The sequence below is a fragment of the Takifugu flavidus genome, chromosome 17, assembly GCF_003711565.1.
Source record: "Takifugu flavidus isolate HTHZ2018 chromosome 17, ASM371156v2, whole genome shotgun sequence".
In the NCBI taxonomy this organism is placed as follows: Eukaryota; Metazoa; Chordata; class Actinopteri; order Tetraodontiformes; family Tetraodontidae; genus Takifugu; species Takifugu flavidus.
Window position 1 is genome coordinate 505,001 of NC_079536.1, and position 11,823 is coordinate 516,823.

Sequence of the window (11,823 nt, forward strand, 5' to 3'; positions counted from 1 at the left end):
GAAAGGTGCATCTGCCTTCAGCACGTTACGCTCGTCCTCTGAAACGTGACCTCTCACCTTCTAAACTCAATCACTCAGGGCCCCAGAGGCAGATCCAGGACAAGACCTACTTCCTCGGCCTTCTGCGGTAACACTTGGGCTGGCGTGTTTAACATCGGTTCTTTTTTGTGGCGTCTAAGCGTTCATATGGTTACAGGAGTAAGATAAATGAGTTGACAGCAGAGATGAGCAAACTCCACAAAGAGATTGACAACTACAACCAGGAAAATTCCGTTTATCTCTCCTATGAGAAGCGGTGAGTAGCTTCTTCCAGGTTGGTGCACCGTTCGTGTTCGGCCTTCCTTCTATATGACGCCGTCCTCTTTAGCTACTGGGACAGTGCCAAATTCTAACTACAGGTTCATGAAGTGAAATTATTAACAATAAACCTGTTTTTGTGTCTCAGAATTAGGACATAAAATGAATTCAAGTGTTGGAATCGTGTCAGAATTAGTATGTTTTCAGTGCTCATCCATGTGTCGGTTACTTATTTCTACCAAAACTCCCTATTTTCCTTTAGGGCTGAAGACCTGGCACAAGAGATAAAGGATTTGCAGGGGAAGCTTGCTGACTACAACATGGTACTACTTTAGATCATTTTAAGGATTTTACTTTATCAAAACGGGGACAATATTCAACGGACATCAGCATTAAAATACAAACGTAAATGTCGCCACTGAGCACAGCTGCTGATTAAAATGGCCGACAGCCACACACCACAAAACCAGAGAGAGGGAACAACAGAGTGCAGTACTGGTGGTATTATAGTGAGTTAATGACCATAAGTCGGCTCCATAAAGTGCATCTGGAGATGTCCGTGCCCAGCGTGCCTGGTTCCGTTCCAGCCAGTTCTTCTAGTGTAGTTTGGAGGTGTTGTGTGTCCTAACACAATACAGTGACACACAATGACAGTACTAACTGATGGCTGCGGTGCATCTGGCGGCAGGCGTTGGGTTAGGGTTAGCGTTGGGCCCTTCAGATCCCTCGTGATCCTGAGAGCGGCTTCTTGGTTGTGTTTTCTGCTGTTACTGCATTGCCAGCAGAAACGTGTACGTTTGTGTTCTAATGTGCACGTGGGAGCTCATGGATGTAACGCGAGAGGAGAAGTGGCCCGAGGATCGGCCCTTGGGGGACCCCCCACTGAGCATAGGAGGGATTTAAACCCAGCGACACACTTTTAAGCAAGAACAATGTGGAGTATTAACAGTACACTCCCAAAGTTTAATATCTGAAACCATCTCATCTCATTTTATTAGCTTGTGGACAAACTGAACACCAACACGGAGACAGAAGAAATGATCAGTGAATACAACATTGTAAGTACAGCCGACCAGCAACGTGCCACCTTTTGTTACACCTGCTGAATAAAATCATGTGAGAGGACAAGTAGAACTTCTCCTCCATTTGGATCATAATATAGTGTGGTAGTAGCAGTAGTATTGCTATTATTAGCATTATTAGCATTATTATTGTTATTATTAGCATTATTATTGTTATTATTAGCATTAATAGTATTATTAGCATTATTAGTATTGCTATTATTAGCATTATTAGTATTATTAGCATTAATAGTATTATTAGCATTATTATTATTATTAGTATTATTATTGTCATTATCATTAGTATTGGGGGGGGTCGGCGTGTGCTGCATATTTCTCTATCATGCTTTACGTCTGTCAGGTCAAAGCCAAGAACGACTGTGAGGCTGAAAGAATTGATCAAATCTTCACTGACCGGAGAGGGTGAGTGGTTATTATCTGTAGAGGCACTGGATCAATGTTTGGTTAAAATGGCTCATTAATGATAATAATAATAATAATAATAATAATAATCTAAAATGGCTCATTAATAATAATTATAGGCCATTTTTCTTTACTAACACTGACTTTATTTCAGTGGTTTCCTCATTAATAAGATGCTTTAGATTCCCTTCCAAGAGTTTGTATCTGAAAGGTTGATGTTGTTTCTTCTTTCTAAGCTCCTGTTAGCCTGTTGGTACAGTATAGTAGAGTTCATACACACATCAGTTCATTCTTGATGCATTGCTGATCTTTGCTAACACAACCACACCCTTTTGTACAGCTATTTCCTTATTTTCTCTCCCATTTTTAGGTCAGACATGTTTTGTGAACCGTGTGGTTGTTTCTATTCTAGACTAAACTCAGAGGTCCTCTGTTTTCTAACCCTCCCAATGAACTTTTTCCTTGTGTCCTTTTGTATTCGATTGTGTTTTGTTGGTGAACTATGACACCAGCAAAACCGCGTGAGGCTTCCTATAATCTTCTAGAAACGTCTGGAAACATGATGCACTAAATAAATGGAGAATAAAGAAGTGTCCACACGTGTCCAGCCAGGAACACGCAGCTTATCAAGCCTTTGCTTCTTCAGGCTTTGCTGACGCACCCTCACCTTCTCTTTCCATCAGATGGTCCTCAAAATAGCCGTCCTCCTCCATCTCCTCATCCATTTGCCTGTTTTGTGGTTGAAAGGTGAATGTTTGATTAGTTGTGGACTGGCTTGTTTTTGTAAAACCTATTGAAAAGACGTCGTTGTCCTCTTCCTGCTGTAGTCGCTGGTGACGGTAGTTGTGGAAGACCTTATACCAGGAGGGCCCCTTAATGGCACAGAGCACGACAGTCAGCGTGCACAGGGCCAAGGTGGCCACGCACGTGGTGAACTTCCACGTGTTGCTGACCACAGGTGTCTGCTCTAGTGGGGTGTGATGGATGAAGGTGGAGACAAGGTCAGAGTTTGAGCTTGGGTTTGAAGACGTCCCTGATGTTCTTCATCCTACCTTCGCTGTTGTCACGGTCGGTCGTTGGAGGGGAAGATCTGGACGACTGTGGGAAGCCGACAGTTACGGGCTGCATCTCGTCTCTCTTGCTGCGTCTTTGTGTCAGTGAGTCACAGACAGAAGCAACTCGCATAAACTCCCTCACTTCCTGACTTTTTAGAAAAGCACAGGTAAAATTAGATCCATCTGTAAAGCAGGACAAATCAAGTCAACGATACCCGATACTGCACGTTTGGGGAAGACCTTTAAAAGTACGGCCAGAGAACTCGTCAGGAACCAAAGTGTAACTGAGGGATTCCACAATATCGTCATATTCTCTATCCAGGTTACACAAAAGCAAACTAAAGATTCTAAAAAATGCTGACATCTTAAAGTTGGTGTGACTTTTCTTCTCATGGACCCTCACAAGCTCCTCACACTGTCCCACACTGGCTCACCAGCTAGTTAACCAAGTCTAACCTGTAAGGATACTTGGTGTAGGATAGTATAACCTAAAATTAAAAAACTTTCTAAAATCTTCCACTATCCCTGGGTGTGACGCAACCCACCGTCTTCCAGAAGGTGATGAAACGGATCAAAAAGAGAGTCTCCTCGGGATTAGAACATATGGTCTAGAAGGGAAGCGAGTACCTGCGTGCTCTCCAGCCCCAACAGTTTTTAGCAGTGGACATGAACAATTCCAGGGGTTTCCTTTTAGCCTTAAAACCTTCAATCAAGAAACATTAAATTCTGCTTAACTTCAGCTGGAGGTGCGTTTTAGAAATATGGAAGTGAACATGAAGAACACTCGTCCATCCAGGTTTTTCTTTACCTGAATCTTGAGCAGCTGTTTGAAGAGCTGTGTGTGGATGTTTGTGAGCAGGTTGTTGGAAAGGTCCAGTTGGGTCAGGAGGTCCAGGCCAGAGAAGCTCTCTGGATTAAGGCTGTAGCGAACAGAATCAAACCAGCCGTGCAACAACACCAGGTTTGATAAGAATACGAGGCCGTGTTTTTACGTGGAAGTAGCTCTAATTATTATAATTATTAATTCATTCTGAACTTACCTGCTGATTTTATTTCTGGACAGAGACAAAACTCTGAGTTGCGGCACCACACTGAAGTACTGAGCTGGCACATGAGCCACCATGTTCCCGTCCAGGTGGAGTTCTTCCAGTCCTGGATAGGTGGCCAGCGCCTGCCTGTCGTCCTCACTGAGCGTAATCAGGCCCCCTTCAAGCACCATTTTAGTGGCGGTAGAGTTGCCAGCACTGGTCAGGGCTTGCACCGTGTTGGTCTCCTAGATGATGTTAGGTTTAATCTTGCCATCAAAAACAAGGTCTCAGAAATGCTTCCATCTTCCACAGACGTCTCCTACCAGATTTCTTGTGTCTGCAGCATTATTGGCTGGAGTATTCACCAAAACCACCACTGTGAACCACAGCGGCAGACAGGTTTCCTTACGTCTGTCAATCGTTCTCCCCTGAAAAAGATGATTTCATATCATTCATATCACTTCAGATCGAGAATGTGAATCCTCTTCTCCCCCATCAGGTCTGTTTCCAGGACCTCATTGTAAAAATGTTAGGGTAGGTCAGCTCAGAGTTTACGGATTATGCTGGAGGATAGCTCCACGAGGGTCGTTGAGGGCAGATGCACCACAGGTGCCTCCTTCAGGGGCAGGCCTGCCCAACTGCCTGTGCTATTCCCCACTCGGAGGTCTACCTGAAGGAGTTCCAGGCCTGTTGGAAGGACACCAAGGCCTGCTCCCATCTCAGACCCTTGGGGGGCTTGCCTGCCGTTGAGCCTTCCATTGCTGCCGTGTCACATCACAGACGACCTTCTCAGAAGGGCTTATGATGCTGGTCACGTGAGAAACTCCTTGTTCCGTCTCATATTGGCCCCCTCTTGTGATGCCTCCCAGGCTTTGGGCCCTATGTCCAGAGGCCTGTTCCTTCTGGTGCAAGACTGTCGCCAGGCGTTGCTGTCACAGTCCAAATTGACAGAGACATCCAGGAGAACCCTTCGGTGGAACAAAGGGAGATGTTTGTGCCCACAGCCTAGGAGGCACTGGGAGGAACCATCCAGGACAGAGCAGACCAGGGACAGAGCAGGGGTTGTGCAAGCCTTGGGTCTCCTGCCAGCAGGACTGGGGGCCCCTCGGCTGCACCACAGGCGTCGCCTGCCACTGGCCATCATGATGCCTAGCATCCTGCATGGATACCAGTTGGGGACTTGCCTCTGAACAGTCCTAAACTCCACAGCCTCATACACCAACAGGTCTTCCATTAAATGACTCCAGACCTGTCAGCATCTGTGGTCGTGAAACCTTTTCAGAGCCTGACCCTGAACCACCTGGAGGACGTGACAAGGAGGATGCTGTGAGCATCTGACGTGACATCTTAGAGCACCTGTAGGAGCATGTGCCTCCATCCTCTTGGTGGACTTCTGCTCAGCCTTCAACAACACTGTTCCGGTCACCCTCCACTAGAACGACACCCAGGGTGCTGTGTTCCCTCCACCCACAGGAGGCGACCCCACAGATGTAGCATTAGCACCCCACACGATCCTTATCCCCATTTATATTCCTTATCCTTATCCCGAGCAGAGCTGCACACAACCTTCACTGCAGCACTTTTGAAAGAATTGACACTCTTCAATATGTTTGTAAAAGCACACATTTACCAACCCTCTCAACACAAACATCCTGTTGTTGTTTATGTTCCCATCTTCCACCTTTACAAAGGTCTGTAGCTGTCAGTCACCCTTTCCTGACGGGCTCCCGTGTTCGGGTCCCTGCACGGCCAGTGAAGCTCCAGGTTGGCAGATAATCAGATAAATATTCAGCATCTTCAGCTCAACAAAACAGTTCATCTTAAAATCTTTGTCATATTAGTTATCGCTCCGAATGTTTACCTCAGCTGATGGAATGAAATGATAACCTCATATTTTCAGCTGGTGTCACCTCCAGAGCTTTACATTAAAGAGAAACCGCCTTTCCTTCACGTATATTGGGTTCATGCTACTGCACGTGTGTCTCCCGAGGAAACGTTGATCTTAATCTGTTGCTCCTCTGAGTTTTCCTGTAATGTTGCTGCACTGGCATTTAAAATCAAATTCATAAGACACTTACCAGCACGTCTTTGGCCATGGCGATCCTTAATCTACCTGTTCCTGATTCAGGAGAAAGAATGAACCTTTGGTCCCGGCTGTAAAACCTGTCACAGCCTGCTAAGCATTTAGCACTGAGTCAGCACTTTGATCCTGTCCTCTGAGATAAGAGCTTCTAGAGCTTCTAGATCTTATCTGAGCCGTCTCATCCTGCATGTCAATATGGAACAAACATAAAACCTGGCCTTTTGCAGTTTGGAGGAGGCTGTCAGAGACGTAGATCAGGAGATCAAGAGGGAACAACGAGCCACTCATGAAATTGTCCGGGCGATGCCGGCTGTGAAGCAGGAGAAGTACTTCTCCATTATGGCAGCCAGTGAGCAGCTGCTGCAGGTACGAGAGGAGCTCTGTCATGCTAGCAAACGTCAGGAGTGCGTTGCTGCAGTCGTCACCTTCTCCTCCTTTTCTCTCCTTCCTCAGGAGCTGGCTGTTCTTCAGGAGGAGCTGGACATCCTGAATAAAAAGAGACAGGACTATGAATCAGTACGTAATGGTGCACGAAAAAAGTAACAAACTTAAAAAGAAGGAACTAAGAGAGTCGTTTTGTTGCTATGGAAACATACTTCCATGGTGATTTTCGTGCTCTCAATAAAGTTCATCTTATCTTAGATATTGTTAAATGGCCGTTAAATGTTCTAGATGACCTCCTGAACACCTTGTTTGATGCGATACGCTCCTCTTGCCTAATCAATGTTCCGATATCTTTAACTGTCTTTCCTACAGGAGCTGAGCCACTCGCATATTAAACAGGAGATGATCCGGCTGCATGAGATGCTCACGGTGCTGGAAGTGAAAAGGGACGCCATGCTAGCGGAGGAGAAGATCCTGGTGTCCCCCCAAGAGGAGAGGGAGAAGCTGTTCAAACAGGTGGGTGTTCGTGTGGTGCAGGGCGACCACAGCACGACCTCTGCAGGGCGACCTCTGCAGGGCGACCTCTGCAGGGCGACCACAGCACGACCTCTGCAGGGCGACCTCTGCAGGGCGACCTCTGCAGGGCGACCTCTGCAGGGCGACCTCTGCAGGGCGACCACAGCACGACCTCTGCAGGGCGACCTCTGCAGGGCGACCTCTGCAGGGCGACCACAGCACAACCTCTGCAGGGCGACCTCTGCAGGGTGACCTCTGCAGGGCGACCTCTGCAGGGTGACCTCTGCAGGGCGACCTCTGCAGGGCGACCACAGATTGGACCTGAGATTAACGGCGTCCTTCGGCCATGACAGGAAGCAACGCTGCTGATAATGTTTCCACCTTTCTGGCAAAACCAAGTGTTAATTATTCTGCTCGTCCTCATCTTTATACACCTCCTACAACCTCATGGTCCTACTTCATTCCATTATGAAAATCATTACTTTTGTTTTGGTATTATGGGATATCTGATGGTACATGAGAGAAGTGGTGAAAAGTGCCTTTTTTCCCAGGTGAAGGATGACAACCAGGAAATCGCCAGTATGGAGAGACAGTATGTACTGTAAGCTTTTAACCTCTAGCCTCAGCTCCTCCAGCCTTCCATGGTGAGTGTGCGTGTGTGCGTGTGTGTGTGTGTGTGTGTGTGTGTGTGTGTTGTGTGTGTGTGTGTGTGTGTGTGTGTGTGTGTGTGTGTGTGCGCGCGTGCATCTTTCCAGGCTGACGGAGCTCAGGGAAAAGACAGGACGGATCTCAGAGGAGATCCACCAGCTGGACCAGGCTGAATCACAGGGTAACGCATCTTCCTGCCTTTGCCTGTGCTGACTGGGACCTGCCTGGTCCTAATTAATCACCTAATTAATACAATGAATTCATTTGAATGAACCGGTAATGATGCTGTGTCACCCACCTGGTTGATGGGGTTGATAGTGGTGACCTTCACCTTCTTGGATGGAGGTGGTTCATTCTTGACACGTTCTGCTCTGTTCATCAGGGGAACATTGGCAGAAATACAAAGAGCTGAAGAAGCGAGAGGAGGAAATCGACCGTGAGTGTGTCGCCGGTCCACACAGAGCTCCAGCTGACCAGAGCTTCCCCTTAGACCTCATCTGTCCTGATGTTGGACTTGGTTTGGTCCTCTCTTTTCAGGGTTCCTGTGTTCATTTGAGAAGTCAAGGGCTGAAGAGCAGGAAGAGATGTCCCGCACTGAGGAGAACATTGTGTCCCTACTGGAACTGTGCAGCAGAGTGAGGAGAACGAGGAGTGTGGGACAATGGGAATGTCTGGGAACGTGTCCCGTAAATGTGTTGTGTGTTTAGAACATGATGCGACTGCGTCACGTGGACACGGTGACAGCCAGTGAGCTGAGGAACATGCAGGATGTGCTGGTCAGTAAGGAGACAGAGGTGGTCCAGTCCAAGAGCACTGCCAGTGGGCTGGCCACAGGTGAGCAGCACACAGACGCCTTCCAAGCAGCAGCTTCTGTGACAGACCAACTCTTCCATCTATGAAGAGACGGAGCGTCTCCAACAAGACCTGGAGAAGGTGCAGCAGCTGGAAGGAAAGATCCAGAGTGAGCTGAGTAGCCTGAAGGAGCGCATCAGCACCATGGAGTCCGAGCTCACCACCTACAGCGACCTGGACCGTCTCCGACACGCTGCCGACAAGAAGAAGAAGGTGTGTGAGTCAACTCATCAGGGTCGTTATCTCACTGGTGGCTCCTCCCCTCGGGAGACGCTTCCACCGTCGCCATGGGAACTTCTCTGCCTCCTTTTCTCTCGCTCCAACTGACTCCTCAGTGCCGCCGAACCCAACAAAGGCCTTGAGGCCGTCTCACGGTGCAGGAAGGCCCGTCTTTCTTCAGAAGGCCCGTCTTTCTTCAGAAGGCCCGTCTTTCTTCAGAAGGCCGTCTTTCTTCAGGAGGCCCGTCTTTCTTCAGAAGGCCCGTCTTTCTTCAGAAGGCCCGTCTTTCTTCAGGAGGCCCGTCTTTCTTCAGAAGGCCCGTCTTTCTTCGGAAGGACCGTCTTTCTTCAGAAGGCCCGTCTTTCTTCGGAAGGCCCGTCTTTCTTCAGAAGGCCCGTCTTTCTTCAGAAGGCCCGTCTTTCTTCAGAAGGCCGTCTTTCTTCGGAAGGACCGTCTTTCTTCAGAAGGCCCGTCTTTCTTCGGAAGGCCCGTCTTTCTTCGGAAGGCCCGTCTTTCTTCGGAAGGACCGTCTTTCTTCGGAAGGCCCGTCTTTCTTCAGGAGGCCCGTCTTTCTTCGGAAGGCCCGTCTTTCTTCGGAAGGCCCGTCTTTCTTCGGAAGGCCCGTCTTTCTTCAGGAGGCCCGTCTTTCTTCGGAAGGCCCGTCTTTCTTCGGAAGGCCCGTCTTTCTTCAGAAGGCCCGTCTTTCCTGCACCGTGGGGGGGCTCCGGCAGCATTTCCTGCCAGGCTCCGTGTCCCCACCTGTACAAAGCTGCTCCCTCTGAAGAGCCCCCGCACTGTCCAGACGCTGACGACTCTTCCTACGTTACTTAGCAAAGGTGCGTTTGATCGATAAAGAGCGGCTGATGTCCTCGTTGCAGAGGCTGCAGGAGGAGCGGCAGTTGCTGACTCAGCGGCGAGAGTTCTTCAAGCAGCTGTTAAAGGAAATGAGCGAGAAATATGAAGCTCTCAAGAGAAAACTTCAGGAGAATGAGACTCATGCACAGGTACGCACATTCTGGCTGGCGTGTTCTGGTTCAGTCCACAGCTTTAGTTCTGCTCTAACGTGTCCTTCAACTGCATTTATGCTAACTTTATTTCCTCAAGCTGTCTAACCTGGAGAGGAAATGGCAACACTTGGAGCAAAACAACTTCGTAATGAAAGAATGTATCCTTCTGGAAACGCAGTCACGTGTTTCCTGCTGCGCACGTGTGAATGTGGGGGGGGTTGTTGTTGGCGAGATCACCGTGACCACGAGGGCTAGCGTGCAGCTAATCTGTACAATGAGTAACAGGTTCCTCATGGACGTGATGAACAAAGCTTTATAAACTGGCACAAGGACCCAGTTATGATGAGACACTCTCAATTATTTCACCTCTAAAGAGAAGATACACGTCTTTAGAGTCAGATCGGATCCTCACAACCATAAATGCTTTTGTTATTCATGGTCTTTTAATGATGTATATTAAAGGGAAATATGCATTTATAAAGCTTAAGCGGGAGGAAGACGCCACTCAATAGGTAACAGCAGAGTCTGTGAATTCAGATTTCTTTACCATCACTTTTATGATCCAGTTTAATACTTCGGCAACAAGGTGAAGGATTAAACTAACCTGTTAAACTAAACACCGCTAAAGTAACAGATTTTTAGAAGGCTCATAACTGCTGAGGAGAGACAGTAAAGATGAGACGTTCTTCCTTGAACCGCAGCATCAGTCATCTCGTCCAAGACCCAGGAGAGCGACTACAGCTCCGTCACCACCACCGTCTACCAGCAGGTGTCCGACTACAACAAGCTGCTGATCCAGCTTCTACACAAAAATGCCTGAATGATGTCACAGCTGAAAAACTCTTCTGAAGCGTTTTAACCTGGACTGAAATGTGTCGTAAAACATCAGCTGATCAACGCTGTTAAACAGAACGTCTGCGTGTCCTGTAAGTTCAATAAAACCTGCTGCAGCGGAGCAAACACAGCAGCACTGAGCTGCCCCCCTCCCCCTCCACCTCCACGTTCACCCGCTCCACGTTCACCTGCCCCACATTCACCTGCCCCCCTCCACCTCCACGTTCACCTGCCCCACGTTCACCCGCTCCACGTTCACCTGCCCCACATTCACCTGCCCCCCTCCACCTCCACATTCACCTGCCCCACGTTCACCTGCTCCACGTTCACCTGCCCCACGTTCACCTGCCCCACGTTCACCTGCCCCACCTCCACGTTCACCTGCCCCACGTTCACCTGCCCCACGTTCACCTGCCCCACATTCACCTGCCCCACATTCACCTGCTCCACCCTCTCCAGGATCAGAACCACCACCTTGTTCATGCCAGCGGTGGACTTACGGAGCTCTGTCCAATATTTGGCCCCCACAGCCAGAGTGGAGGAGGAGGCGTCTCCTGCTCAGCCCAGCCGCCGTTGGCCCCCATGATGGCCGCACACGCATGGCCACCACACACACGCATGGCCACCACACACACACACACATGGCTACCACACACACACACATGGCCACCGCACACACACACACGCATGGCCACCACACACACACACACACACACACACACATGGCCACCACACCACACACACACATGGCCACCGCACACACACACACGCATGGCCACCACACACACACACACACACACACACATGGCCACCACACACACACACACACATATGGCCACCACACACACACAGAAGAAAAGTGCTTTTACACTCTCGCTCTCCTCATCCTCGCTCAGGCCACCAGGGCACGTTGGTCACGATGGCACCTCTCACATTTTGTAAATAAATCTTTCACAATACCTTTTTTGAATTCTCTCTGTAGCATTTTGGATGAATAATCCTCAAAGACTCATTTGGACGTCCTGATAATGATGAATTACAATAGTTCATCACTTCGCTGCTCTTCTAGAAACCATTTTGATATGTAAGTTAAAAGACAAATCTCAGTCAAAAGTTACTCCAAGATTCATCACTGTAAGCTTAGGAGCTAAATAGATCCCATCTAGAGTAATAGTGTGATCTAATCGATCCCTGAGAGGTTCAGGACCAAACACAATGATTAAGAAAAAGGAAATTTCTTAATCATGGATGTCACCCAAGACTTTATGTCTTTCACACAAGCATTGACCTTCAGGAACAGAAATGCTAATCAGTGGCAAAATATCCTCTACCCAAGTCTTGGGATGGGATCTATGGGAGACCTCTTCTCAGCTTCTAAACAGTTACAGTTCAATTTGGGCGATTTTCAGACGTTGC

General features: G+C 48.4%; 2 protein-coding genes across 5 annotated transcripts in view; one reads left to right on the top strand and one right to left on the bottom strand.

Annotated features, from left to right (window-relative positions):
* ift74 (intraflagellar transport 74) overlaps nucleotides 1-11,063 on the top strand; it is a 12,266-nt gene extending 1,203 nt beyond the window's left edge. For 3 of the 4 annotated variants that reach the window (XM_057012365.1, XM_057012366.1, XM_057012367.1), the window contains exons 3-20: nucleotides 1-5; nucleotides 79-127; nucleotides 197-295; nucleotides 560-620; nucleotides 1,296-1,355; nucleotides 1,720-1,781; nucleotides 6,175-6,313; nucleotides 6,401-6,463; nucleotides 6,704-6,847; nucleotides 7,399-7,439; nucleotides 7,603-7,676; nucleotides 7,878-7,931; nucleotides 8,033-8,130; nucleotides 8,203-8,329; nucleotides 8,397-8,560; nucleotides 9,445-9,570; nucleotides 9,671-9,731; nucleotides 10,281-11,063. The exon at nucleotides 1-5 is cut by the window's left edge and continues 125 nt beyond it. In XM_057012365.1, the coding sequence (XP_056868345.1) occupies nucleotides 1-5; nucleotides 79-127; nucleotides 197-295; nucleotides 560-620; nucleotides 1,296-1,355; nucleotides 1,720-1,781; nucleotides 6,175-6,313; nucleotides 6,401-6,463; nucleotides 6,704-6,847; nucleotides 7,399-7,439; nucleotides 7,603-7,676; nucleotides 7,878-7,931; nucleotides 8,033-8,130; nucleotides 8,203-8,329; nucleotides 8,397-8,560; nucleotides 9,445-9,570; nucleotides 9,671-9,731; nucleotides 10,281-10,393 (1,540 nt within the window). In that variant the 3' untranslated portion in view covers nucleotides 10,394-11,063. Of the gene's footprint in view, nucleotides 6-78; nucleotides 128-196; nucleotides 296-559; nucleotides 621-1,295; nucleotides 1,356-1,719; nucleotides 1,782-6,174; nucleotides 6,314-6,400; nucleotides 6,464-6,703; nucleotides 6,848-7,398; nucleotides 7,440-7,602; nucleotides 7,677-7,877; nucleotides 7,932-8,032; nucleotides 8,131-8,202; nucleotides 8,330-8,396; nucleotides 8,565-9,444; nucleotides 9,571-9,670; nucleotides 9,732-10,280 lie in introns of those variants that run through there. The other variant, XR_008946767.1, reaches the window with a different exon arrangement.
* LOC130513582 (leucine-rich repeat-containing protein 19-like) lies at nucleotides 1,260-5,980 on the bottom strand. Its single transcript, XM_057012368.1, has 7 exons — nucleotides 5,943-5,980; nucleotides 4,188-4,292; nucleotides 3,877-4,109; nucleotides 3,645-3,756; nucleotides 3,464-3,539; nucleotides 2,834-3,019; nucleotides 1,260-2,748 (listed from the first exon to the last, which is right to left on the bottom strand). The coding sequence occupies exons 1-7, from the start codon at nucleotides 5,958-5,960 to the stop codon at nucleotides 2,408-2,410; spliced, it is 1,071 nt and encodes a 356-aa protein (XP_056868348.1). The 5' UTR covers nucleotides 5,961-5,980; the 3' UTR covers nucleotides 1,260-2,407.
* Nucleotides 11,064-11,823: the final 760 nt, after the last annotated feature.

Excerpts from the sequence above, each read along its gene's own strand:
- LOC130513582 (XM_057012368.1), bottom strand. Across the intron at positions 4,110-4,187 it reads CTGCAGACACAAGAAATCTG|GAGACCAACACGGTGCAAGC; the intron begins GTAGGAGACGTC and ends AACATCATCTAG. Across the intron at positions 3,540-3,644 it reads AACAGCTGCTCAAGATTCAG|GTTTTAAGGCTAAAAGGAAA; the intron begins GTAAAGAAAAAC and ends TCTTGATTGAAG.